The 24,694-nt window shown below is 39.7% G+C and overlaps 1 protein-coding gene across 2 annotated transcripts; it reads right to left on the minus strand.

The window, feature by feature from the left end:
- Nucleotides 1–3,278: 3,278 nt before the first annotated feature.
- Nucleotides 3,279–19,398, minus strand: CCN5 (cellular communication network factor 5). 2 transcript variants are annotated; one of them, XM_003757754.3, is made up of 4 exons: nt 19,231–19,398; nt 12,723–12,939; nt 6,096–6,338; nt 3,279–4,155 (listed from the first exon to the last, which is right to left on the minus strand). In XM_003757754.3, the coding sequence occupies exons 1-4, from the start codon at nt 19,288–19,290 to the stop codon at nt 3,932–3,934; spliced, it is 744 nt and encodes a 247-aa protein (XP_003757802.1). In that variant the 5' UTR covers nt 19,291–19,398; the 3' UTR covers nt 3,279–3,931. The 2 variants fall into 2 exon arrangements, with proteins under 2 accessions (XP_003757802.1, XP_031807421.1); XM_031951561.1 differs by lacking the exon at nt 19,231–19,398 and adding an exon at nt 18,549–19,066.
- Between the last annotated feature and the right edge of the window lie 5,296 nt (nt 19,399–24,694).

Below are 24,694 nucleotides of genomic sequence, written 5' to 3' on the forward strand. Positions count from 1 at the left end.
AATTACACAGGACTGCCTCTTAGTAAGGATTACCATCCTTGATTTTGTAATTCTTAACTCTTATTTCAACTGGATGCTCTCCTTCTGAAGCCATATGGACACTGGGATAACTAGTCCACTTCAAGAGTAATGATTGGCTTTTTTCACTGGGATGTAATCTAGTAATAAGAAGCCAGCCCAGAAATACTTTTTCTTTCTTCAACACCACCCTCCAAAAAACTCTCCAACCTTCATCACACCAAAAGAGGATACTATTCAACTAGTCTTTTACTGAATTCCCATTTGATTCAATGACCCTTTCTTTGTATATCTCTAAGGCATATGTTATATTCTCATTTCTGTTTAAATGTGTGTGTAATAAAGAAGCCTGGCAGAGTGGCTAGAGAGTTGATCTTGAAGCCAAGAATATGTGGGTTCAAGTCCTACCTCTAAAATATACTGTGTGTGTAGTCTATGCCATTACCTCATAGTGCTCTAGTCTTCATCTATGATTATAAATTTTAGAGAAAGTATTGACCTGTCTTGGTAGAGGGAGTTTCCTCTTCTGGGATGTACCAGCAAAATCACAGATCCAGTCTCTTTACCTATGTGTATTTATATCTTTGTGTTCCTGTTAGATTGCAAGCTTGTTGAGGGCAGGGACTGGACCTTATTTATCTTTGAATTTCCTTTAATGCTTTAACAAAAACCATTGATGAGGCTCTATGATATAGTGAGTGCAATCACAGAATCTGGAATCTAGAGACTTGAATTGATAAATCAGATACAGAGCTAAGAGAACATCTTAAAAGTCACTGACTCTAACCACTTCATTTTTTTTCAGTTCAGTCATTTTCCAATTTTATCTGACTTTTTATAACACCAGATAGGGTTTTCTTGACAAAGATATTCGAATGGTTTGCCATTTCCTTCTCCAGCCCATTTTACAGATGAGGAAACTGAGGCAAACAGGGAAAAATGACTTGCCCGAGATTATACAGCTAGTAAGTGTCTCCAGGGCAGATTTGAATTCAGGAAGATGAATCTTTCTGACTCCAGGGCTGGAACTCTATCTACTATCCAGCCTCCTTATTTTACAGATGAGGAAACTGAAGTTCAAAGAATTTAAGTGACTTGGCTAGGATAATAAGTGGCAGAGCCAGATTCAAACCCAGGTTGCCTGCCTCCAAAACTTGCATTCTTCCTACCATGCCATAATATCTCTACATTCAATCCTGGCTCTATTACTGACTGTGGAACCTTCTCTCAAAAATCTATTTCTTATTCCATAAAATAGAGATAATAATCCCCATATAATCTTTCTCCAATGTTATTACAAAAAAAGTGCTTTGAAAATCTTGAAACATCAGAGCAGCAATTCTCAAAGTGAACTATGGGACCCCTGGAGATCCCCAAAACTTTTTCAGGGAATCCTCAAGATCAAAATAATTTTCATCATAAAATAAAGATATTTTAATTTCTACTATGATAAATATTGATAAATATAAACCACATAAACAAGAGCTCTTTGAAGGGTGCTCAACAATTTTTAAGTTTGTAAAAGAGCCTTGAGAGCAAAAAGTTTGAGAAATAAAAGCTATCCAAATCCAATAAACTTGGGATGGAAAATGCCATCCACATTCAGAGAGAGAACTATAGAGAATGAATATGGATTGAAGCATAATGTTTTCACCTTTTGTTTGTCTCTTTCTTTCTCGTGGCTTTTTCCCTTTTGGTCTGATTTTTTTTTTTTTTTTTTTTTTTTTTTTTTTTTTTTTGCACAACATGACAAATATGGAAATACATTTAAAAGGATTGCACATGTTTAACCCAAATCCAGATTGCTTGCTGTCTTGAGGAAGGAGAAATAAGGGAAAGAGGGAGAAAATTTTGGAACACATTGTCTTACAAAAAATGAATGTTGAAAACTATCCTTGCATGTATTTGGAAAAATAAAATGCTCCTGAAAATTTTTTTAAAAAGAGGAGAGAAACAGAAACAATCATTATGTGAGTTCTTTTAGCTCAAGGCAGGTGATCAAATAGCTTGGAAGAGGACATCTTGAAATCATGGGCCTTTAAACTTTTAAACTTTAAACTTGTTAGACAAAGAATGGCATGGTGATGGATTTGGTATAAGAAAAACCTGAGATTTTCAGTATTTCCCCCTAAAAAAAACTTCACAGTTTTCACTAAAATTTAATCAGAAATATCTTTATTCAAATTCTCTAAGGCCTGGTATGTGACTTTATTCACACATAGTCCAATTTCTGAGACTGTGAATTCTGCTATATCTGCTTTAAGCATATCCCCACCCTTGTGTCCTCTTCCTTTTGGGGATTCAAAGGCAAGGGTTGCCATAAGACATCAGGAGTTTCCACAAAAATGCTTTAATAGACTCAGAAGTACATTGAACAAGCATATCTTTAGGGGATAAAAAGCCAGGAACACTACTGGCACTGCTTTCCACATGCATTGTACTTGACTCCCAGTGGAGCTATGGATCCCAGAGGTCACTTCCATGGCAGTCTTGGGAGCTCAGCATAATGTGTGGGTTTTTCAAACTGAACCCTGGGCCTCTGAAGGGCCTTCTCTTGGGGCTGTCAACCATGTCTCCACTTACGTTAAAAATAGATTACTAGAGATAGAAAGGGACTTAGAGATTATTGATCTTTTTCCTCATTTTACATAGGGAAACTGAGGCCCCAAAAGACAAAGAGGCTATTCCAAAGACATAAAGAGCCAGAAATCCTTAGAAATGAATACTTGGTTCAATTCCACAGTGTTCTTGTCCTATTTAAAGTGCTAGCCCTCTCAGAGAACCTTGAGATTCATTCTTGTTCTGCATTGTTTTCTAGAGAATGCTTAATAGAGAATATATGAAGATTCTTCTATCGTGGAGATTCTGTGACTTTGTTCACATGTTCAGTCTTGGGCAAATAGGAAAATTAAGTTCTTGTGGTTTTTTTTTTTTTCCTTAAGAACAGTCTGTTCAGTTCCAAAAGACTCATGATGAAAAATGCTGAAAGAATTGATAAATTCTGAATGCAGATCAAAGCATATTGTTTTTCACTTTTTTCCCCATGTTTTTGGTCTGTGTCTTCTTTCACAACATGACTAGTGCAGAACTATGTTTTGCATGGTTGCACATATATAACCTATATTAAATGGTTTATGGTCTTGAGGAGAAGAAAGAAGGAAAAAAAGGAAAAGAATTTGAATCCCAAAAAATTTAATGAATATTAAAATTTTTCTTTATGAATAATTGGGAAACATAAAATGTTATTTAAAAAAATAAAAAAGAAACATAAAAAACAAAGTGAAATATAAATGTAAAAGAAAAGAGAACAGTCTATCAATTAAATAAATAGCTCTTTGCTAGGTCTCAGTTTCTTCTGAAGAATGAAGGGTTGCACTAGAAGTTCTTACTTTTTTTATGTCATAGACATCTTTGGCAGTCTAATAAAGCCTGTAAACCATTTCTTTGAATAATGTTCTTTTAAAATACCTAATAGAGGCAAATTTTAAAGGTTAGTGAAATTACATAAGTAATTTTTCCCATTTACATTCACAGACCCTTTGATGTCTATTCCATGGATCCTCGATGATCTTGAATTAGATGATCTTGAAGATTTTTTCCCCCATATTTTGTGCTGCTAAGATGACTTAAGTCTACATATGTGCACTGAGTCTTGGCTGGTTGGAGTGTCTCGGAGAAGCTCAACACCTAATCATGAGTTCTAGAGGCTGGAAGGTAGATATGAGCCTTATTAGTACCTCCATTTGAGAGAATGAGTTTCTTTCAAAGGAAGATATTGAAGCAAAAGGTCAGAGCAGCCTGAAGGAAGCCTCAGAGGGAGATGAGGTTGGCAGGCAGTCTCCAAATCTGACAAGTTGGAGGCTCTCTTGCCCCAGAAGCTTCTATCCACAAGCATGGACAGGAACACCTCCCCTTAAGGGGTATTGGCAACACTGAGGTGGGGCACTCTTAAAGGAGGACAGGCCCTCAGGAGGCACAGGCGACTCTGGATCTCCAGCCGGCAGTATGGATTCTGATTGGTCACCCGGGTGGCCACACCCAGCCCACAGGTAGCTGAACAAGGGCCCCACAATGTGCTCCATTCCTGGCAGACAAATTCAGGGGACAGTGGTACTGGAGGTCCCAGGAACCGGGGCACTGACCAGGAAGGAAGCATGAGACATTGCGTCAGCAATTTCTTAGAAACTCAACTTTTGACAGGAAGAGCCAGAATGAGATATAGGTAGCCAGCTAGGAGTAGGTGCCCCACACAGCACAATGAGGGAGGCATTAATATCTGTAACACCAGAAAAATCTCCATCTCCATGGGATGTAGGGACTGATTTTGGATTAAGTCAAATTGCTTATGCTGTGCCATGTTATGTCAAAAACTCAAAGCCTCCAGGTACCAGGGTCACACATGGGGAAATTTTTATACTTGAGCAAGTTCACAAATGCTTAGTCCCAGCTCTATGACCAGATCTTTCCTGTCCCTTTCTGTTCAGGGATGTGGCGAGGATTTTAGAAGAGTTTAAGATTGCAGAAGTTATTGAACATAGAGTTACACTAGTTCATCCAGTCTCTGCTTTCTTGCCTCTTGCCTCTCTTTTACCTCCATGGAATCATCCTTTGCTTGAACTGTTATAATGGTTTCAGACTAAGATTCTCTACCTCTAGTCACCCCCCCCCCTCTAATCTTTCTTTCATATAGTGCTAAATATCTTCCTTATGCATAGCTATTCTATCATTCCTCTGCTCAGAAACTTTTACTGGCATCCTATTGCCTACTAAATAAAATTTAAACTTCTCCTTGTTATTGTTTGTCCTTCCTTCTCAAAGAGAGCCATGACATCAGGAAGGTGATGCCATAACCTACTAGCAAATTGGATTTTGGTGAGGGAGGGCTATGCAAGGTTATCAGGCTCACTTTGTTCTCCAGAGTTATCTGGATTTAGTGGCAAGATATAGATCAGAACAAATAGTCCTGGATGCAATGGGAGACCTTGACCTTTTTAAGTTAAGATCTTTCTCGGGTCTCAGTTTGACTTAATCCAACATTCAAGGCCTTTCCAAATCAGCCTCCATCCTGCCTTTTCAACCTTATTTTTACATCCTTCTACAGAATCTGTGCTCCAATCATATTAGATTATTTACTATCCTCTCCATACATAACTCACTCTTTCCCAATTCTACATTCATATAGTGGATAGACTTGTAGTTTGGTTAACAAGTTCAAATCTCACTTCAGATATTTATTAATTATGTGAACCTACACAAGATACATAGCCTTTCTAGCCTCAGTTTCCTTATCTGTAAAGTGAGGGATTTGAACTTTACCTCTAAAGTCTCTTCTAACTACAAATCTATGGTCTTCACTGATCTTCCTTGTGCCTGAAGTGTCCCCCTTGCCCTTCTATTTATTGAAATATTGAAGATCCAATCTAGATGCCACTTCCTCCTGAAAACTTTCCCTGAACTTTGTCTTTTCCTTTCTTTTCCTTTCCCTTACTCCTCCATCCTCTAGGTAAGAGATTTTTTTTTTACTTTTGTCACTATCTACATAGCACATTAACTGGCACATACTAGGCAATGGAATAATGTTTAGGGTTGGATGGAATGGAATAGAACTGAATGACTTCTAAGTTCCTTTTCTAAATCCTAACAATTATATAAATCACTTGATCATTCTTGGTCTTGGTATCATGGAGATAATTGGTAAACTGGGAGAAATCACACTTATATTCTCAACTTCAAATCACAGACTGCTGTGAGGGAAGTATTTTGTAAACCCTGTTGTGCTGAGAATTCTTACTATTGTTGTTATTAGCATCATCATCATCATCATCTAAACTTTTTATCTTTCCCAGCAACTAAACTTTGTGCACTCTAGGTGTTTAACAAAATCACAGTGAAAACTACCACAAAACAAAAGAAAGGGAGCATTGTGATCACTGCTCCACACCTTTCTGTATGAGCTAAGATAATGGGAAAGTTTGGGGACAGAAGAGAATGGAGGGGAAGGAATGTGGCACTTAAGTGGAACATGAAGACTAGAAGGTACTGAGTCAGACTTGACTGACCCTGGGTTTGGTCATTACCTGCTGCTGGGATGGGTTGGACTCCCTGGTCACAGACCCATTCTTGGCAGCATTTCCCAGGGACATCAACTCGTTTAGGGTAGGGACAATCCCAGCTGGGCAGCCGCACATCCTCACTACAAAGGGGGATGCAGGTGAAGCCCCCATCTGAGCAGTGACATTGGAACTTGCAACTTGGCTGAAAGGTCTCCCCATCTTGGTAGATCTTCCCATTCACCTCACAGCTGCCATCATCCTCTGGAACTGTGAAGGGAAAAATCAAGACCCTGACACCCAGGCAGGTATAGTAACAATCGCTCATATATATTTAAAGAAACAATCTATCAAACCTATACAGCATAATCAACAGTTCTTACCCTGTATATTAGACAATAGAGCAGTTAATATGGGACCCTATTAATAATTTTGTTGCTATTTTGTTCAGTTGCATTTGACAATTTGGATTATATGTTTGCTTGTTTTGGCAAAGATACTGGACTGGTTTGCCATTTCCTTCTCCAGCTCATTTTACAAGTAAGGAACTAAGGTGGACAAGTTAAGTGATTTGGCCCAGGATCACACAGCTAGTAAGAGTCTGAAGTCAAATTTGAATTCAAGAAATTGTCTTCTTGATACCATGTGCTCTTCACACTATGGAGCCACATAACTGCCAGTAAGTATCAGAGTCAGGATTCCAACCCACATCTCCCCATTAGAATACAATACTGTCTCTCATAATTAGGACTTCTTGGAACTTCTTCTGGACTTGTTTCAGATGTGTATGCTTTGTCTCCCCAACCAGTCTATGACCTCCTTGAGGGAAAAGACTTTGTCTTTTTGTATCTTTATATCTTATGAACCAGAGCTGAGAGAGATCCCCTCTCATCTTACAGATGAATGTAAATAAGTGACAAATTAAGGATTCCCCACACACACCTCACAAGTCACTTGGGACTGAATGTTATTGGTAAAAGGAGAATTCCCCAACACAGAAAAAGACCGAGACAGTTTCAGATCTAGCTTTCAGGGAATCTGTCATAAAAATGTAGAGTTAGAAAATAAGAAGGGGGACTATGAGGACCTGAAATGAACAAATTCAGGATCTGTCTTCAATTTCAGAGGTCTTTCTACTCTTCTACCTTGCTTATTTCCCTCCCATTGTGGAGAACAGATTACCAGTGCTATATAAAGACTTGTTAGAAAGGCAAATTGGAGCAGTTTTGAATGAGAGTCTGGCTCCCAGTCTTTCCCTCAAAGAGCTAGGGGGTATGTGGGAGCACACACTGTCCCCCTACCTCCATGTTCTCATGCGGCCTCCTAAAAGTAAGAAGTCAGTTCAGACTCCAAATTCTATGCAACTTTGGGCTAATGCCATGTGGACGCCCGTTTCCTAGAAACCAAGGAGTAGCTGGCTGCCACCTTAATCTCCTGCTCCAGACAGGCTGGGGTATAAGTCCCTGGAGACCTCCTGTCTCCTTGTCGATAAGATTGTCTTGTAAACAGTGGCATCTGTTTAGGAAAATCAGTTGTGGAGGAAACAGTGGGGGTGGGGGAGAGCTTTAATCTTAGCTGTTTTTTTCTGGTACCTTTCATGACAGCTGTCAGGAGGCTCACTCCTCTCATGCCTGAGTTGGGCAGGGATCAGACCTGAAAACCCAAGGACTTCCTATCTTTCTGATACCCAATATATTCCCAGGAAAGCCAGAGAATGAATGTGTTTATATGTGCTTTTGAGTACATATGAGTTTGGCATGTGAGCACAATGACAGAGAATACCCCTCCTTCAGGTTCCTGGCTTCCTTAGAAAGAGAACTGTATTAAGAGAAGACCAGGGTTTGAACCCAGCTGTGCCATTAATTTGCTGTGTGGCTTTGGATGTCACTTCCTATTTTAGGCTTCAGGTTCCAAGTCCATAAAATCTGTATTATGGGAAACACCATCAATTGGGATAGTACCAGGAAGCAGTACAGAGAGCTAACCCCCTAAACTTCTCTAAATAGATCTAGGAAATTTTGTTTCAGACCAAATTCTCTTAATGTAATCTAAGAAAAAGTCGCAATTTTTTCCAGCCCAGGTTATTTTAGGAAAACAGAGAAGTCTGTGGTTAGAGGGGACAGAGTCTGACTAGGAATGCCATGCAGAGAGCACAGGGAAAAGGACCAAGGAAAGACCATGTACCAGGCAAGAGAAAGTTCAGACTCATATCAGAGTATCCCCAGAACTATACTAGGCACCTCAACAGAAACAGAGACCTTTTATTACCCACTATCCAGGCTCTATGACAAACCCAGAGTGGTGTTCCCAAGTAAGGAGATATGGCAAGTGCTTGGAACTGTGAGGAAAGGAGAAAATTCAGAAGCAAGGAGCAGTGATATGGCCCAGACCTTGGGGAAAAGCAGGGCCTCAGTTCCAAATTCTAGGCCCAGATGAAGTCTACAGAGTAATAACAAGAGTAGGAATTCCAGACCACCGTGGGGCCTGAAGTTCCATGATGCTAAATGAGCAAAGTTTCCAAGGTTATTAACAGTGGTTCATACAGCAGCAATTTATTCTTGTTCAGTTCCAAATCCAGATCAGGAACTTGAAGAAGTTAGACCAGGGGGATAGCAATCAGACTTTGCCCTGGATCAGATTCCTATGAGAGCACTGAAAGCTTTAAGGTTCTCATGAGTTGTCCCTGAGAGCCTGAATTATACAATACTCAATACATCAAGAAAATAGCAACAGAAAAGGCCCACACCTTCCCTCTAGAAGTATAGCAGAGCCTACCCTTCACATCAAGTCCACTGTCAGGAAGTAGGCTGCACTATCACCATTACTATTTAATATTGTATTAGAAATGCTAGCTTTGGCAATAAGAGCTGAGAAAGAGATTAAAGGAATAAGAATAGGCAATGAGGAAACCAAATTATCAGTCTTTGCCGACGACATGATGGTATATTTAGAGAACCCCAGAGATTCTACTAAAAAGGTATTAGAAATAATCCACAACTATATTACTGTTCTGTAAGAAATGACCAACAGGATTATTTCAGAAAGGTCTGGAGAGACTTACACGAACTGATGCTGAGTGAAATGAGCAGGACCAGGAGATCATTATATACTTCAACAACAATACTATATGATGACCAGTTCTGATGGACCTGGCCATCCTCAGCAACGAGATCAACCAAATCATTTCCAATGGAGCAGTAATGAACTGAACCAGCTATGCCCAGAGAAAGAACTCTGGGAGATGACTAAAAAGCATTACATTGAATTCCCAATTCCTATATTTATGCCCATATGCATTTTTGATTTCCTTCACAAGCTAATTGTACAATATTTCAGAGTCTGATTCTTTTTGTACAGCAAAATAACGTTTTGGTCATGTATACTTATTGTGTATCTAATTTATATTTAATGTACTTAACATCTACTGGTCATCCTGCCATCTGGGGGGGGGGGGGGGGGGTAAGAGGTGAAAATTGGAACAAGAGGTTTGGCAATTGTTAATGCTGTAAAGTTACCCATGCATATATCCTGTAAATAAAAGGCTATCAAATAAAAAAAAAGAAAAAAAAAGAAATGACCAACAGGACGATTTCAGAAAGGCCTGGAGAGACTTACACGAACTGATGCTGAGTGAAATGAGCAGGACCAGAAGATCATTATATACTTCAACAACAATACTATATGATGACCAGTTCTGATGGACCTGGCCATCCTCAGCAACGAGATCAACCAAATCATTTCCAATGGAACAGTAATGAACTGAACCAGCTACACCCAGAGAAAGAACTCTGGGAGATGACTAAAAACCATTACATTGAATTCCCAATCCCTATATTTATGCCCACATGCATTTCTGATTTCCTTCACAAGCTAATTGTACAATATTTCAGAGTCTGATTCTTTTTGTACAGCAAAATAACGTTTTGGTCATGTATACTTATTGTGTATCTAATTTATATTTTAATGTATTTAACATCTACTGGTCATCCTGCCATCTAGGGGAGGGGGTGGGGGGTAAGAGGTGAAAAATTGGAACAAGAGGTTTGGCAATTGTTAATGCTGTAAAGTTACCCATGCATATAACCTGTAAATAAAAGGCTATTAATTTTTTTAAAAAATTAAAAAAAAGGAAGTAGGCTGGAAGAATGAGTAAAAAATAAATAAATAAATATTATGATGTTCAAGGGAAGAGAATGACTTGAAAACATCTAGAAGAAAAGATTAAAAGAAAAAAAATGTAACTTAGGCCTAGATTCAACTATAATTCCTGGAAGGGATGAACTAAATTTTTAAAATTTTTAAATGTTTTTATAAATAAGATGAGAGAACTAGAAGAAAATATTGGAAAAGAAATGAAGGCTATAGAAGAGAGAATTGCAAGGATTGGTAATCACTTGGCACTTATTTACAAGTACAAACTCCCTGAAAATTAGAAAGAACTGAAGAGAAAACCATTGGCTTTATGAGCCAATGGGAAATAGTAAAACCAAGTCAAAAGAGTGGAAAAAAATAAAAGAAAATTTCATAACAAAAACAAAAACTAAAACATGAAAACCTGACTTGGAAAAAGATCAAGAAGAAAAAACATTAAGAATTATTTTACTACCTACACACCCTAACACAAAAACGAGTCTAGGGGCAACTAGGTTGCACAGTAGATAGAGCACCAGCCCTGAAGTCAGGAGGACCCAAGTTCAAATTTGGCCTCAGACACTTAACACTTCCTAGGTGTGTGACCCTGGGCAAGTCATTTAACCCCAATTGCCTTGGCAAAAAAAAAAAAAAAAAAAAAGTTTAAAAATAATAATAATAAAAAGTCTAGATATCATATTGCAAAAAAAAAAAAAATGTTAAAAGAAAATTCCCAAATCTCTTAGAAGTAGAGGGCAAAATAAAATAGAAAAAATCCACTGGTCAGCTCCTGAAAAAACCATCAAACTCAAAACTCTCAAGAACTTTATAGCTCATGTCCAGTTTTCAGATCAAGGAAAAAATACTTTAAGCAGCCACAAAGAAAGAATTCAGGTACCGAGGAACCACTCTCAGGATCATAGCATAGAGTAGCTGAGAGCTCAGAATACAATATTTCAAAAGGAAAAGGATATGGACTTACCATCAAGAATAACTTACTTACAAAGCTAAGTATAAGCTCAAGGGGAAAAAAATGAATCTTTAATGAAATAGAAGACTTCCAAGCATTCCTATTGAAAAAAACCAGAGTTGCATAGAATCTTTGAAGTTCAAGCACAGGAGTTAAGAGAAACAGAAAAAAAGTAAATATCAAAAGATAATAAACAAGATAATAAACAAGGAAAAGTTATTTATATTCAAATATGAAGAGATGTTATATACATCCCCCCTTAACCTTATTACTGTCTAGACTCTTAGATGGAGTCTAATTAGACAAGTAGTGAGAATGATTCACTTATGCTTTGATGATCTTTTTATGAAAAGAAGGGAAGAGGAATATAATAGGTTGGGGGAAGGGATAGGAAACTTAGGGGAAATTATCTCAATCAAGATGAAAAACAAACATGTATGTAGACAAGGAGGGGGTGAGAAGAGTGGGCAACATTTGAAACTCATTTTCATCTTCTCTGATCAAAAAGGGGAAGAATACAGAGATAGGGAAAGAAAGAAGGAGAGAGAAGGGAGGGGGAAGGAGAAAGAAAGGGAGAGACAGAAAGACACAGAGAGGAACACAAAGAGAAGACAGAATCTGGCATACACAGAGACAAGCAAGAGAGAGAGAGAAACAAACAAGAGAGAGGGAAGGAGGGAGGAAGAGAGGGAGAGGGAGAAGGAGAGTGAGAGAGAGGAATGAGTACAGAAATATATGTCAAGAAAATTGAAGAGAGGCTACATGATTTGTCTGTAAAATAAAATTAGATTAGATGCCCTCTGAGGTCCTTTCAATTAAAAGTACATTTTTATTCCCTTCCATCTCTAAAATTCTCACTTGATAACTCTTCTAAGCAAAAAAAAAAAATGATTTAGATTTTTAATTTAAGTTACTCCAAAGGATCTTCAGCAGACTTCGGTTCCTGAAGTAGGTAGGTACTAGAGGAACTGGCTAGTTGTAGGGTCCTTCATAGTCTACTTCAAGCTCTACCTTCTCCAGGAAGCCTTTCTTGACCACTCTCAACCTGTAGTGATATTTCCTTAAGAAGTCCATTGGACTGGTTTAGTGGAAGAATCACACAACCTAGAGTTCAAGAATGCTATATTTGAATCTTGGCTCTGATACTGTTTAGTTGTGTGAACATGGACAAATTAGTTCCTTTCAGTTTCTTTTTCTATAAGATGATAGTGTTGAACTGGATGACTGCTAATGTTTCATTCTATATGTCTTTAGATCCTTTCTATATCTCACATTATGAGATTTTTTGGCCTGAGATCTTTCTCTGTCTCCTGTGATTTCAGTGAAGACAACCCTAGCCCAGAGACTGTCCTACCCAGGAAATGACTCCAAAGGCTAAGTCCAAGGCAACTTGTGCTCAGAGGGAGTCTGGACAACTTCCAAATGTCCCTGGTGCCTCTGCTCTCAGAGAAAGGAAGTTCATTTGTTGAGGACTAGCCCTGGAGGAAATTCCAATCCTTTATACCCAATCTGCTTCCCATGCTTACCCCTTCTAAAGTCACAAACATGCTTACAGTTACAGGTGCCTCTCCTATCTCCCAGGGTGGTACTGTAGTTGCATACTAGTCCCTGGCTCTGGTCACAGATATTTAGTTGGTCACAGGGCTCTCCCAGCCTTCGAGCACACACCCTGCAGCAGCCACAACCATCCAGGACCAGAGGTGCCCCAGGAGGGCAACGTGGGGGTAACCAAGGACAGGTACATGGCATCTGGCAGAGCTGAGCACACACCTGTAAAGACAAAAACCTTGGTCACTTGGTTTCAGGATAGGAATACCAGGAAGACTGATCAATGATAGTAACTCCCATTTCTGCAATGTCCTGAGGCAGCTTTAATATAAAATGGCCTGGATTAGAAATCAGATGACGCAGATTTGGGTCCTAGTTCTGCCACTCTGTGAAACTCTAACCAAATCCTATCTCTCTGTCTCTCTCTGTATCTCTGTCTCTCTTTCTTTGTGTCTGTCTCTCTCTCTCTCTCTCTCTCTCTCTCTCTCTCTCTCTCTCTCTCTCTCTCTCTCTCTCTCTCTCTCTCTCTCTCTCTCTCTCTCTCTCTCTCTCTCTCTCTCTCTCTCTCTCTCTATATATATATATAAAATGGAGAGATTAATCTGCCCTACCTTTCTCCCCAATGTCATAAGAACAAAATGAAATGAGAACTGTGAAAATATCTGGGAAGTCGAGCAACAGAGAGATGATAATTAAAGGAACATGATTCCTAATTGGCTGAAATAATGCTGAGTTGCAGGATGAATACAGAGAGGCTTGGAGAGACTTACATGAACTGATCCTGACTGAAATGAGCAGAACCAGGAGATTATTATATACATCAACAACGATACTGTATGAGGATGTATTCTGATGGAAGTGGATTTCTTTGATAAAGATAAATATATAGATATTTATTATAGATATTATAGATATAAATATAGATAAAGATAAAGATTTCTTTTGATAAAGAGACCTAATTCAGTTTCAATTGATCAATGATAGACAGAAGCAGCTACACCCAAAGAAAGAACACTGGGAAATGAATATAAACTGTTTGCATTTTTGTTTTTCTTCCTGGGTTATTTTCTGAATCCAATTCTCCCTATGCAACAAGAAAACTGTTTGGTTCTGCACACATATATTGTATCTAGGATATACTATGACATATTCAACATATCTAGGACTGCTTGCCATCTAGGGGAGGGGGTGGAAGGAGACAGGGGAAAAATCGGAACAGAAGTGAGTGCAAGGGATAATGTTGTAAAAGAAATTACCCTAGCATAGGTTCTGTCAATAAAAAAGTTATTATAATAAATAAAAATAAATAAATTTTTTTAAAAAGAAAATAATGCTGTTACAATACTGTAAAGCTATGTGAAGGAAGAAGGAATTTCAAAGATACAGATCTTAGAGAGAATTAGTTGAGAGAGACAAATTAAGACTTTTGAGTGGCAATTAGACTTCCATTAAAAAAGTCAACATGTGGGGAGCTGGCCCCCAACATCAACTTTGACTTCCAGAACTTGTAACACTAGAGACTCTTAAAAGCAAATTCCCCTTGGTGAGACAGCTAAAATCTTTTCTTACTCCCAGCTGAAGAGTTCTTTTATTTTTGTGCCTTCTTTGGTCTATTTTAATCTGAATAACTTTTCTAATTTCTCTTTACTGTTTATTTTGATAGAGGTATACTGGCTATTTATAATGATCTTTTGTGCAGCCAACATTTGATGGAAGGGAGAAAAATTAGCAGTAGCAAACTAAGCATTGCTATCCCTTTGAAAGGACTCAGGGAAAGTAGCATTTGTCTTGAACCCCACAAAATATTCTAACTCTAGACTATTAGTGTTTGAGGTGTGTAGATGTTATTCTAGCCCAAAACCCTTCTTGGAGAGAGGTAAGGGAAAGAGCAAGAGCCTAACTCTAGTTCTCATCTTACTCTTCAAAAAGAAAAATTAAAGTCCCCTTTGGAGAAAGCTAGATTTCAGATGAGATATCTATGCTACATGCAAGCTAAGAGTCTACATATTTAGAATGCAACCTACAGCTATTTTATGAAATTTAGAGATGGAATAAATCTTAGAAATCATGTAGTCTAACCCAATAATTTTATCTAGGAAGAAATTTAGGGGAAGTAACTTATTTAAGGTCACATAAAACTATTTAGTGGTAGAACAAGGATTCAATTCAAGTCAATTTACCATATAACTATCCAATAACAGTCCAAACCTTGTGAACATGTCCAGCATGATCTGTCTGATGAAATCCTTCACATGGACTTTAGAGCATGCAGAGGTACTCTACAACTGTTTTTGACAACTTACTGTATGTCAAAGAAGAGCCTTTTAACTGGTTACTGACTCAGAAGCGGGTGTGCAAACAAAAATGTTAACCAGTTAAACTGATCTCTCTTTCCTGGCAGAGATTGTGGTAAGCCTCCTGGTGGAGAGAGAGAAATAGTGAAAGCAATGACTTCCCAAGAATGATTTCTATCTCTCCATCTGGGCAAATATGTAGGTATGAACATAATACCTCTGTCTCTTTGTCTTTTTGTAAATGTCCTTTTTGGCTCTTAGATGAATGAGTGTTGGAGGTGCAACAGATCAGGCAAAAGTAGATCATGTGAGATTCGGTCAAGGAACTGGTAGCCCACTGAACCTAGTAAATGATGACTCATAGGCATGTAGCCCAGTAGTTACTTGATCCTGGTAGCAGAGATGCCAGTTTCCATAAGTAGAGGAATGACTTCCATCTATTTTCTGTGCTGTATTCAGAAATAAACTCAATGGGGGAAATGCTACAAAATACTTTAAGTTTGAGGCTATTCTGCCTAGAGACTAAGATTGAACCCCTTCAGCAAGGAGAAATCAGTAACATACATCCATGCCATGAGTCACTGGCAACAGACAGCTGCTGTTAGGATGGGATGTGCTAAGCCACTCAGGATACAGCAGCTCACTCACTGATGGGCAGCTACTGTCTTGGACAAGGTGCTACTGCCTTCTCTTCAGCTGAAGTGTTACGGGGCTCCTTCTAAGACAACAATCTCAATAAAAGTCTTCCTCTTTGAGCCTCTTCTTCAACACTGAAATTGTCATCGCCAGGCAGGAGAAGAAAAGTGTGGCACTTTCTATCCTTTTTTCCAAAGCTCTTTCCCTATGGAAGCCATTACATGTAGCATTCACATGATGATGCTTCTATTCAGTCATTTCCAACCCCCCTCCCAAAGTCCTTTGGGAAATTAAATAGATGATAGATAGATAGAAAGGTAGATAGATAGATAGATATAACGAAATACAGATATAGCTTGGGATGTTAGGTAATACTATAAATCTGCTCTATAGGCAAGTTCATAGTTTCACCAGCCTTTCTAAAAGCAATTGAACTATTCAAGCCTCTTGAATATTGAAGCCTATATCAAAAGAACTATTCTTTCTATGGATGTGAATGCCTATTGTGTATCTGAAAATTTTACCTTTTATTTTTTAAAATCTGTCTTTTCAGATATTTATCTCTTTCCACTGTCTCACCATGGCACCCCATTTTATAATAATAAAGTCCCAGAAACCCACTCCAAGACTAGTTCTCATGCTGAGTTAGTTTCCTCACAAGACTAATGATTGGAAATGGCTACAATTCCTTCTGGAAGAATCCTAGCATACTGAAAGATGTGCTGAATTTGGAGCCATTGGACCTGGGTTCAAATCCTTCTCAGTGTGGTCTTGGACAAGTTACATATTTAGCTCTCCAAGCATGGACTAACTAATCTCTAATCTATGATCCTATGATTTTCTTTAAGGTAACCTGTGGAAGAATATATTACATTTAGAGTCTAAAGACCTAGGTCTGAATCCCTATTCTGTATGTAACCTCATAAGGAGTGATCTTGGACAAGTCTCTGTGTATTCCTTTATTTGATTTCGTTTAATGAGCCACTTGAGCCAAATGATCTCAGAAGTTCCCTGTACATATAAGTCCTATGAGCCTATAAAGTGAGTAATTTCCCCAGGATCATACAGGTAGCTTAGTGGCAAAACTGGAACTCAAATTTAAGTCTCTTGGCTTCCAGAATGGATAGAATTTGGAAAAAGAAGGAAAAAAAGGAAGAGAAGAAAAGAACAAAAATTATTTTAGGGGTAGAGTAACCTATATATGTAAACATCTTATATTAAGCATTAAATAGCTGTGTGATTTTGGACATGTTATTTCCCCTCTCTGGGCCTCACTTTATTTATCTGTAGTAGAAAGGAGTTAGAAAATCTATTTTAAAAAACCGAATTTCCAGCTGTGTCACTTAATCTCTCTGTGCCTCATATTCCTATGTATAAAAGAAGAACATTGGACTCAATAGCCCTTCCAGATTGAAATCTTTAATTCTGTGATCAAGGTGTACCAAGAGTTTATGAACTTCTTCCTCCCTAGATTCAGTGCTCCTGGCCCAGACCTATCACTTACCCACTCTTCCCTTTACCCTTCTCCCCTGTCCCTAATTTAGAAATCCACAACCTGTCTGAAAGAATCTAATTTTTCCTCCCAGAAAACTGTTGTGGTTTTAAGTGTTCGTGATGACTAAATCCTTTACTCATAGCATAGGCTTCTAGCCAGATTCCTGGGAGAGGGAGAAGCAATTAGAGGAGAGGGGAAGGGAGAGTATATCTAAGAGAGGTTTTTTGTTGGGATTTTTTTTTTGGGGGGGGGTATTGTTGTCTGTGTTAATCTTCTTAAGTTCTTTTTTATTCTAGGAACCTTGTTCCCATAGTGGCTCCCTGTCCTTCCTCACTACCTGCTCTCCCCCTCCCAAGTAGCCTTCCCTGGCCATCATTTCCTCTCCCTGATTCCAATATTTTTTGGAAGCCATGCTTTCACATGCCTCTAGAAGAAGCAATTAAAGAAAGCAACAAGATAAAGGATACTAGGGAAAAGGGGGTTTTAGACCTCCTGACTCTAGTCTCCCTGTCTTTTCCTTGCATGAGATAGATAGATAGAATAATGGCTGAAAGGAGGGAAAGAAGAGAAAGAGTAAAAAGATAAATAAGAGGAGAGAGAAGAAGAGGGGGAGATAGAGAGAAGAAAAGAAAAGGAAGAGAGTGGAAAAGAAAGGGGAAAAAAGAGAAAGGGGTGGAAAGAGAGAAGGAAAGGGATGGGAAAAGGGAAGGGAAGGAAGGAAGGAAGGAAGGAAGGAAGGAAGGAAGGAAGGAAGGAAGGAAAGAAGGAAGGAAGGGAGGAAGGAAGAAAGGAAAAGAGGAAGAGAAGTAGAAAAGGAGGGGAGGGAGAAAAATAGTGAAGGAAGGGAGGAAGGAAGAAAGGAAAAGAGGAAGAGAAGTAGAAAAGGAGGGGAGGGAGAAAAATAGTGAAGGAAGGAAAGGAGGGAGGAAGGAAGGGAGGGAGGGAGAGAAACAAGGAGAGAGGGAGAGAAACAAGGAGAAAGGGAGGGAGGAAGGGAGGGAAGAAGAAAGGAAGGAAAGAAGAAAGGAAAGAAGGAAAGGAAGAAGGAAGGAAGGAAGGAAAGAAGAAAAGAAGGGAAAGAGGAAGGGAAGTAGAAAAGGAGGGGAGGGAGAAAAGGAGTGAAGGAAGGAAAGGAGGGAGGGAGAGAGAGAAACAAGGAGAAAGGGAGGAAGGAAAGGAGGGAGGGAGGAAGGGAGGAAGGAAGGATGGGAGAGAGAGAGAGACAGACACAGACATAGAGTCACAGAGACAGAGACAGAGTGAGAGACAGAGTGACAGGAGAGAGAGACAGACAGAAAGAGAGAGAGAGAGAGAGAGAGAGAGAGAGAGAGAGAGAGAGAGAGAGAGAGAGAGAGATGGGGAGGAGGGAGATGTTCAATCACTGAAGTCGGAAGCAACGCACTCACCTCTGAGATGGGCCCCTGGGCACCATTCAGAAGTACATGGCACTCGAGCAGTTTTTGCCCCAGATACCTACAGCCCGGAAAGTAAAGTGATTGGGTCAGGTTGCCAACGAGCATGAAATTGCAGTGATATCATGGCTTGTTATTTCCAACTCGGGAGATGCCTGGAACAAGGACCCGAGGAATTCCAAAGGGATAGACCGATGGCAACTGCGACAAGCCGGCAGCCCTCAGTCAGCGCCTACGCAATGCTGTCCAGCCCTGCCCGGTGCACATCTGCGCCCGGTACCTTAATCAATGTTCCACGATTTCCAGGAACAGCACTGGAATTGACTGCCTGCTGAGCACCTCGCTTCCCCTAGAAGACAGCGAACGGACGGATCCCTGAGCGCAACCTTGTCACTGATGTACTACTAAACCTAGTCACTCATTGGCTCTCTCTTCTCCGAGATGTTGGGAGAGAAGCATCATTCCTTTCCCCGGATCTCGGGGTGAAAGGGCTGACCCAAAGCTCAGGGATGGGGACAGAACGGAGCGCATGCGGGGGGAGGCAGCTTGGTGGGGCTCAGGGTCACGGGGGGATGTGGAGAGAAGCACATGTGGTAAATCTTTGCTCCTCTTTTTTTTTTTATTAAAGTCTCAAACGAGAGAACTTGAATACAGTAAGGTGTAGCAATTCCCTTACCTCAGACAGGAGGCAGAGGATAGAGAGCCCGAGGAGAGGCCTCTCCCGTGGAGTTCTCATGGTGCTCCCGGCTCTCTGGCTTCACCATATCATTCCCCTCGCAGCTGGAAGGCAGCAGTGTGAGAGAGTGTGTGTGTGTGTGTGTGTGTGTGTGTGTGTGTGTGTGCAGCCGGCCGATGGCTCCAGTCCAGTCCTGTGGGTCTTATACTCCAAGGGTTCTGATGTCACTCAGAAAATGAAACACAAACGCGAGTAGGTTTGGACGGGGCTCAGCATTCTTTCCTCCCCACATTCCGGCTGACATTTTCATTCACCTCAAGGTGAGGCCCCATAACCCATTGAGAAGGCAGAGGGGAGTCTTGAGCTAGGATGGCTGGAGCCCTGAGAGGAAAAGCTGCCCAGCTAGCAGCTGTCCCAGCTCCTCTCCACCCTTCAGGCCAGCAACCCCTCCCTGGGGGTTGCTTTTCATATCTGGGCATCTGAGAGTCTGCAGGATCACCCCCTCGCTGGGCTGTCAGAAACAGCTAGGGCAAGGACATCTCACTTTACTTCAGAGAAACTATATCTCAATATACAAAATGATTTTTAAAAATCATTTTTAAATGATTTTTCATTTAATTTAATTCATGGAGGATCATGAGAAAAGCCACTCACTGCACCTTAGTTTCTCCATCTATAAAATGTGGGACAGGATTAGATCTCCAAGGTATCTGGTAGTTATGCCATTCACTTCATTCATTTAACCAATATTTATTAGGGCTAGCAAAGCAAAGTCATTCCAGGATGTTTGCCAAGAAAACCCCAAGGCTGGGGGTGGGGGGTGGGGAAGGAGGGGTCAGACATGCCTGAAAATGATTGAACAACAGAGCAACTGCCAAGCACTGTTTTAGATTAACAGGTATACAGAAAAGGAAATACAAAATGTATACTGAATAAATACAATGTGATATGGTGAGGGGGTGAGGAAAGTCAGCAGATTAACAACTGGGCCAGAGGAATCGAGATAAAAGAACTTTCTGTGGGTGATGGCATTGAAGTAACCTTTGAAGGGAATTAAGGGGTTTCCAAAGGTAGAAGTGAAGAGTGAAAGCATTCCAGATGTGGGGGAGAGCCTGTGACCAACACCAGACTCCTTCCAGTTCATTGATTCCATATCGTAAACTCCTTTTCAGTTCTGGCCTTCCATGTCTAATGTTCTAAGGTTCCCTGTAGCTCTAACGTATGTTACTAGGTCCCTCCCAGCTTTAACATGCTATTATCCTGTATGTCTGTGGTGAATTTTCTTTCTCCTAGCCTAGGTCAACACTCTCAGCATCAGCCAGTATTCCCTGGTGGAGAGTTTTGAAACAGCCTAGAGTCATGGGATCAGAGAAAAACATCCCCTGGATTTGACTCATTCCCCTTAGCTACCAGCCAGAGTGCTGAAGTCTCTTTCTCTGGACCTGTTTCAAAGGACTTTGTGAATACAACATAGTCTCAGTTATCTAGACCATGTTGGCCCAGGTGTGAAGGGGGAACACTTCCATCCCCCTAGCTATTTCTCCTCTTGCCTTCTCTCTTGCTACTTTATAGCTTCTTAGTTTGGCTACCAGCAAAGGAGCAGGGCAAGTGAAAACCTCTCATCAGCCTCTTGGGAGTTCTGTTGAGAAACTGTCCTGGAAGGCTTAATGTTGGCCCAAACAGTTCTGGAATTCAGTTGTGAGCAACTTGAGACTCCAGCCTGGGCTTTTGCCTTGTTATATTCTTCTTGGAGCCTAACTGGCAACAAAGATTCTGTGAAGATTGTTTATCAAGCTTATTATCCATATGATCTTGAATGAGTCCCTTTCTCCTTCTGGACTCAGTTTTTTCATCTGTAATATGAAGATATTGGATTGGATAATTTCTAAGGCCTCATGATTCTATGATCTCATTCAGGAGAAAAGCCTGAAGCTAATGCTATCAATTCAAGATATAGGCCTTTGCTTTACATGCTACTGGGGAAATTGAAACACAGAGAGATCAGAGGTTGCCCAAAGCATTTAGAAAAAAAAAAGAAAGAAAAAAAAGAAGTCCTGGATTTTTAGATCCCTTTCCCCCTCTCCCAATAGCACACAGCTCTTCTTATATGGAAGAAAAATAATTTGTGAAGTAGCAAGGTATATTTCTTAAGGAAGAATTAACCAACTCAAATTAAAACATTAAAGGATTACTGTATGAAGATGTAATCTGATGGAAGTGGATTTCTTTGACAAAGAGACCTAATTCAGTTTCAATTGATCAATGATGGACAGAAGCAGCTACACCCAAAGAAAAAAACACTGGGAAATGAATATAAACTGTTTGCATTTTTGTTTTTCTTCCCGGGTTATTTCTACCTTCTGAATCCAATTCTCCCTGTGCAACAAGAAAACTGTTTGGATCTGCACACATACATTGTATCTAGGATATACTAGGACATATTCAACATATATAGGACTGCTTGCCATCTAGGGGAGGGGGTGGAGGGTGGGAGGGAAAAATCTGAATAGAAGTGAGTGCAAGGGATAACGTAAAAAAAAATTACCCTGGCATGGATTCTGTCAATAAAAAGTTACTATAATAAAAAAAAAAATTGGATAATAGCTGAAAATAAAAAAAAAAACATTAAAGGATTTTAGATCTGGAAGGATAATAAGATTATAGAATTGGAGCTGGAAGGAAACTTAGAGGCAATAAGGTCCATAGAGGTTAGGAATTTGTCTAAGGTCCCATGGGTAATAAGCGACACTCAAACCCAAATCCTTTGACAATTTCTCCAACATAAAGGGCAACTGGGGATAGGGATGGGAAGAGAGATACAGAGAGACAGAGACAGAGAGAAAGACAGAAAAACAGAGGGAAATATAGAGAGAGACAGAGAGACAAAGACACAGAGTGAGACTGATAGAGATACACAGAGAGACAGAGAGAGACAGAAATACAGAGAAACAGAAACACAAAGACAGAGAGAGAGAGACAGACAAAGAGAGACAGGAACAGAGAGAGAGACAGGGATAGATAGAAGGAGAACAGTAGGGAGAGGAAGAAAGGGAGGGAGAGGGAGAGAGACTCTCAAGATCACATGATAGTAGTGGATAGAGCACTGGCCCTGGAATCAGGAAGATCTGAGTTCAAATCTAGTTTTAGACACTTACTAGTCATATGGCTCTGGGCAAGTCACTTAACCCCAATTACCTCAATAATGACTGACTGATTGAATAGATAGTTAGATAGAAGATCATGCAGTGGAGCATCTGGCATTCAAATCCAATTTACCTAAATGGGCTGAGACAAAATGCTTAAAATTATTGCCAACTATCATCTGTTCAGTAATTGGTTTTAATCAAAATCAAGCCCAAACCACTATTTTCTAAGAAGAAGGATATTACTCTATATTTCTTCTTCCTCATTTTTATATTTCCTGTTCTTATTTTGTTCAACCTTTTCATCATATAATTACATATTTCAGTTCTGTTTTAAAATAGCTTCCTGTACCCACATGTTCTACTTCATAACACAATTCCCAAAGTTATCTTCAATCTACCTGGCGGTGAGGAAATCTTTCTCTCTTCTTGCCTTTTGATCAATCCAATAATAGTAGGATCTGGGAATGTTTAGCTAGGAAAAAGGAAAACCTAGAAATCTCTGAACGACCAGTCATGAGGAAGAAAGATCAGACTTGTTCTGCCTCAGAGGGCAAATAAGAACTGCCCATTAATGGAATGAGTTATCTTGGCAAATAGTGAGTCACTCCCTTAATGGAAGTCAACAAATCATCAACAAGCATTTATCAAGCATTTACTATGTGGCAAGTATTGTACTAAGTACTAAGAATACAAATACAAATAGAAAAACAGTGCCTGAATTCAAGGAGCTTACTAATGGGGGAAGAAAACATTTTTTAAAAAAAGAGCTTAAAAAGAGGGTGGATGTGGACAAAAGATGTCTGGAGAGTCAGGAATACAGTCTGAAGAGAAATAAAGATTGACATGAACTTTCTCCTTAAAAAAGATATGAAGGCAGGGACCAGTCATTCAGAGGAAAGGGTCACAGGGATAGAGAAGAATGATGTCTTGAAAACCCTGAGGGCTTGACATTTGTTCTCCTGTACTGTCTTTAACACTGTCTTTAACCATTGCATGAATAGTTCCACATATCTTCATGACCTAGGAGTGGAAATGCTTAGTCTGGTCCTAGAAGTGCCTAAAAGGTTTATAAGGGAAGCACTGGAAATTCTTGGACAAGAAGAATCCTTTGATGGCGTTGGTAGGGCTGTAGGGGAAGCCTGAAATCCACAAACAGTGTGACCTTGACCACTCTGCTCAAAGAAGGGGAGGAGGAAACTGTATGGTTAAAGAAGTATATAGAAGTCTCCTCTTCCTCCCCTTTCTGCCCTGCACAGGTTTGATTGGTGATGCAATCAATTGTGAGGGGCTATCAAGTGAATTCCCTCGAAGCTTTCACCTTGTTGGTTGATCCAGCAATACTGGACCTCACTATTTGCTGTTTCTCACACATGATATATAGAATAGGATCATACATTTAGAGCTCAGAGGTACCTTAGAGATCATTAAGTCAAACATTCTCATTTTACAGATGAGGAAACTGAGGCCTATACTAATTAATTAGTCAAAGATCATGAAGCCATTAAGCATAAGCAGCAGGATTTTAAATCATATCTTCCTGATTCCAAGCCCAATATTTCATTCTGTGAGTTGTTTGACTCAATGTTTCCTCTTTGTGCCTTTGTACTGACTGTCCCTACTACTTGGATTGATATTCCTCCTCACTTTTATCTTTTGTAATTTCCGGCTTCCTTCAAGCCCAAATTCAAGCTCCGCCTTTTTTAGAAGGACTTTTTAGAAACTCATCAGCTACTAGAATCTTCTCTTCTAAGATTGTCTTTTATCTGCGGTGCATGGATTTTGTATATACTTATATAAGCATACATTGTCTCCTTCGGTACAGTGTAAATTCCTTGAAGGCAAGAACTTTTGTCTTGGTATTTACCCCCAGTGGTATGTGCACAGCGTCTTGCACAAAGTCAATGCTTAACAAATGCCTAGTGATTGATTTATGGGATTATAGGTCAGTAAATATTTGATAAATGTCTCCTAATATGTGCATACCCACTGATACTTTACTAATAAAAGAACAAAAGAAAACTACTGATTAAATATGGGTGACCTGAGGCCACCCCCAAGATGATCTGATCACTTAGGACTCATTATAGAAGGGAGGCCCTATAATAAAGAGCCAGCAAGATTCTCTTATCACTTTTTTGCTTGAATCTTTTTTGCTTAAATCTTTCTTTTGAAAAGGAAAGAATTCTCCTTCCCCTATATCTGAATCATTAATCTTGAGACAAAATACAGGAGAAAAGCACATGGAAACTGCAAATGCTTGTCCACAAATTCCAAGAAGAGTTCCCAAGAACACATTTTCTCAACAAGAGAAATGCAGC

This window comes from Sarcophilus harrisii, chromosome 2, assembly GCF_902635505.1.
Source record: "Sarcophilus harrisii chromosome 2, mSarHar1.11, whole genome shotgun sequence".
NCBI classification, from domain to species: domain Eukaryota; kingdom Metazoa; phylum Chordata; class Mammalia; order Dasyuromorphia; family Dasyuridae; genus Sarcophilus; species Sarcophilus harrisii.